Below are 4,581 nucleotides of genomic sequence, written 5' to 3' on the forward strand. Positions count from 1 at the left end.
TGCATACACACACACACACACACACACACAACTCTCTCTCAAACACACACACACACACACACACACACACACACACATACACACACACACACACACACACACAACACACACACACTACACACACACACACACACACACACACACACACACACACACACACACACACACACACACACACACACACACACACACACACACACACACACACACACACACACACACACACACACACACACACACACACACAGGCACACACACACACACACACACACACACACACACAGTGACCTGCCTCATTAAGGGCAGTCATGAAGTGTTGGTGTAAAACTAGGTAACATCATCGAGAACAAATCATCGCTAATTTGAGCTCCACAGGTTTCAATGTACCAGTGTAAAGAATCTCCTCCCAACAGCTCCGCTTAAAAGTATCACTATAACACGACGGATAGCCATTACCCAACTGAACACCATAAAACAATCCTAAAAAAGGGTAAAATCAAGAATAATATGCAAAATAGTCTATGGAGTGTGAGCTAGTTTAAGCACCTTGGTCACAGATGGCTGATGCTACGCTATGACAGAGCAGTCTGTGTTTGAGGGGCGGGAGACCAGTGAGGGATCGTGTCCTTCTCCCTGCACAGGTGACACAACTAGGTGTAAACGTGTGTGTACCTGATGTAGGGCTGTCAGTCCATCCTCGTTGACCAGATCTGGGCTGACGCCGTTGTTTAGCAGCTCCCTCACTAAAAAACACACACACACACACACACACACACACACACACACACACACACACACACACACACACACACACACACACACACACACCTGAGTAGAGTCCTTTTCACATAAACATTATAACCCTTGGCACCTATCTGTCTGCACTAAACTGATCCAAAGAGCACCTACAATGTGTCCGTGTGTTAATAATGAACTCACAAGGTTTATAATTAGCCCTGGGACTGACTATCCTATACACTATTGATAACGACCGTATATATAGGGTATAAATTATGCATAAATAACTTCCTTTGAGTCCCTTTTTATGTATCATCATGCCACCTTCTGATAATTGCTTTATGTCTCAGAAAAGGAGTTCATAGTACCAAAGACTTTTAGCTTTCAAGGGTCATAGGACATGTATTGGCAACTTCTGAGTGTTCTTGACTTTCCTCACATATTCAAGATTTACTGATTTACTTTTCATTCAATGTGTTGAGTTGCTTAAGCTTCTAACGTTCTCTCTGAGTGTGTGTTGGTACCAACCCTCCTCCACGTCGTTGCGTGCAGCAGCATCCAGCAGCGTGATGGACTGGGGGAACGTGACTTTTATGGTGCGTGCCTTCTTCTTATCCGCTTTGGCTCTCGACCCTCGCGTTGAGTCCTTCTCCATCTGCGCCCATCCCTTCAGCTGCTGAACGCGACGCTTCTGGGCGTGCTTCAGGCGCTCGGTGGCTCCCAGGCGCCCGACTGTGGCCATCTCACCCAGCAGCTCCCCGTGCTCTGCTGCCATGCCACACCACCACCAACTGTCCCGGTGTCTTCTCCTCTTGGGTTCTCTTAGTCCAAAAGGATATGGAACATAAAAGTTTCTTAAATGTCTTCTACGTCTTGCCCCTTAAGGAGGCCCTTCTGTAAGGCCAACCAGGCCTACGTTAGGGCCAGTGGGAGACAGACACTGCAGCTTATCTGTAAAAAATAAGGAGCAAATTTCACAAATATCCAGAGTGTGATGAAACGACTTATGTTGTGCAATCAGGTGGAAGGTATCTCCCTGATTTCAGAAGGAAGCAACATGTTGTGGCAATGTCTCCTCCTCATCTTTCACATAACTCTTATCGTGCCTTGGAAAATCAAAGAGAGAAACATCCAGGATTTGGGCTGTAAGCAACCGTCAGTCCTCCCGTCCATATCAGCTGTGGGGAACTTGACCCACTGAAGGGAAGAGATCGAGAGATGAGATGTTGCTAGAAAGGAATAGATGCCTTATGAGAGCTTCTGATCCAAAGTGAGGGTGACTGTGTCCAAGATGTTGATCCAAGTGTTTGAGAATCCATAGTGAGAATGTGATGAACAACACATCCACAGAACCAGAAGAACTGAGGAGCTTAAGCTAGGATTTAAGTCCAACTTTAGCTGACGCTGTGGCAGTACCCCCCCGTGTGGGTGAGTGGAGACTTTTCAAACGTGTTGTTGTGTACGTTTTCTCTTCAGGGATTCAGACGAGGTTTCAATGATTCGTCCCTCAACGTCATTGTCTGCCTGTAGAGCGGGAGAGAGGAGAAAAATTCAATGTGAGTGCTGCGTTACAGTGTAATGTTTGCACACTGCTCTCCTCATGCTGTTATCTTTAACCCCTGAGCTCCTTCCAGCGACTCCCTCCTCTCCCACTCCTCTCCCGGAGGAAACCTGAGACGGTGGGACGCTTTTCATTAATGATTGACACACCCTGCAGCCCGATACACACGACGCCGCCATTAGCATAAACGTGGAGTAAAAACCGAGAGAGGGACGTGGTCGAGAAGCGGGTAAAAAGATCAGATGTGAGCGTGGAGTTATAACTCAGGTGACCGCACTCTCATTACTTTTCTTTAACTTCCCAGATGAGTTACGCGGCTCACACACACACACACACACACATTAATACTCTTTCCAGGCTATTCATTTATAATTTAGGCCTGGCCTGTGAGCGCTGAGAGGAAGGTCAACTAGACGCACTCAGCGAGATAGAGAGCGACTGACAAGACACCAGTCCTGGGCCACGGAGACACGCCAACACGCAGCCACAGATAACACACCAAGAGGCATTTATAATAACCAGGTTAAAGTTAAACTAACTAGTTGATTTAATACATTACATTACATTACATGTCACTTGTTAGACGCTTTTATCCAAAGCGACTTCCATACTCAATACTGTGGACAATCCCCACAGGAGCAATTTGGGGTGACGTGTCTCAGGGACACAACGACATGCTGACTGCAGTGGGGTTTGAACCTGTGCTCCCCTGATCCCAACACCAACGCACAACCCACTGCGCCACACACCTCCAATTGATATCCAAATGAGGTGAAAGAAGTGCCGTCAATTGGTGTAAAAAAATGGATGTATAATTGCGTTAATAGTTATAACGCTATATATAAATAATTGTATTTTGTTGTATTTTCGGGGAAATAAAAAAATATACATTTGGTGTTTTAATAAAGAAATGCATGACAAACTGGTAAGAGACATTTAGAGGGTTTTAATTTTGAATTATAACAACTCAGATTTCTGAATTAATGGCATGAATTCTGACTATTTTCTGACAATCATGAGGAAATACCTAAGATAACTCAAGTGTACTGCTCGGAAAATAAACACCAGGTCACAGTCCTTCTCACAACCTAGAAATCCTAAAACAACTGGATTATAATTGATATATAAACGTAATTATTAAAAAGCAGTACTATCATATGACTACTTTTAGAGAAATAAGGAAAAACATGTAGTACCTGCAGCATCACTAGCATATTGTGTACAAAGTCTGAGGGTTGAATCTGGACATATATAAGGTGTTTATATATATATTTAGAGAGACCGACCAGTCACTGTTTCCGTTAAGACAACTTCCTAGCCACTCAAATAGTTCCTGTTTAAAAGGCGGACAGACGGTTGTCATTTGTTCCTTTGCTCTGCCGTTCTTCTATTCTTAGGACATCTCACCTCTCACCCTTTGTCACAAGATACAATACAAGGATTTCCTTAGATTGAGGTAATAAGCTTAACTCTCCCCCATAGGCTGCTGAACACTGCACGCATAATTCATTCAGACAATACACACACGAACACGGACTTGTTACGCACGGGATCAAACATCATGAATGATGAATGTTAGGCTTGTTGATAATGCCAATTATCCACTTCTTTCTTTCTTTAACCCGTCCTCCTCCTAAAGGGAAAAGTCCATGTTGTGTTAAAAGGTCAACAGGATTCTAACAAACCCTTAAGGAACAGTAAAGGCTACGTGTAGCTAGCAGCAGCAGAGCTTATTTTGGGTCATTGTTCTTAATCACAGCTAACAAACGGAAAAAGGGAAACCGTTTGTAGCGTTTTTCGAGCTTTAAGAGAAAGGATTGGAGGAATATGGAAAATCTCTGCAGGATTGTAACAGCTGTTAGCAGGATAATACCATCCACCACTGACCATCAACAGGCGGCCCGCGGGCCAAATCTGACACGCCAGACATTCTCATCCGGCACGCGCTGTGGCGCTGGCGGAGTGGTTACGCAGCGTCCACACGGCGTTGTGCGTTGAAGCTTGCCAGTGAGCTTGTCTGAAACTCAACCAATCACATGAATCTCCCGACCCGGACACACAAGCACGCGGTTTGATTGGATAGAGCTTGTACTGGCATATGATTTGATTGGCTGACGCTTCAGCCGAAGCTTCAAAAGTTGAACATTGCTCAACTTTTGAAGCGAGCAACGCGAGCAAAGCGAAGCAACGCTCCCACAATGCAGTTCGGCAAATCTGGCCATTCAAAGTGAATGGCCAGAAGCGTTGAAGCATCAACGCACGCCGCCGTGTGGACGGGCCGT

At 45.1% G+C, this 4,581-nt stretch overlaps 1 protein-coding gene across 1 annotated transcript in view; it reads right to left on the minus strand.

Moving 5' to 3' along the window:
- The window catches only part of ppp1r16a (protein phosphatase 1, regulatory subunit 16A), a 6,910-nt gene extending 4,645 nt beyond the window's left edge, over positions 1–2,265 (minus strand). The window contains exons 1-2 of the mRNA XM_010785530.1: positions 1,267–2,265; positions 673–743 (exon numbers count right to left, since the gene is read on the minus strand). Coding sequence (XP_010783832.1) covers positions 673–743; positions 1,267–1,513 — 318 coding nt within the window. The 5' untranslated portion in view covers positions 1,514–2,265. The remainder of the gene's footprint in view (positions 1–672; positions 744–1,266) is intronic.
- Between the last annotated feature and the right edge of the window lie 2,316 nt (positions 2,266–4,581).

This window comes from Notothenia coriiceps, unplaced genomic scaffold (assembly GCF_000735185.1).
Source record: "Notothenia coriiceps isolate Sejong01 unplaced genomic scaffold, NC01 NC01_scaffold00027846, whole genome shotgun sequence".
In the NCBI taxonomy this organism is placed as follows: Eukaryota; Metazoa; Chordata; class Actinopteri; order Perciformes; family Nototheniidae; genus Notothenia; species Notothenia coriiceps.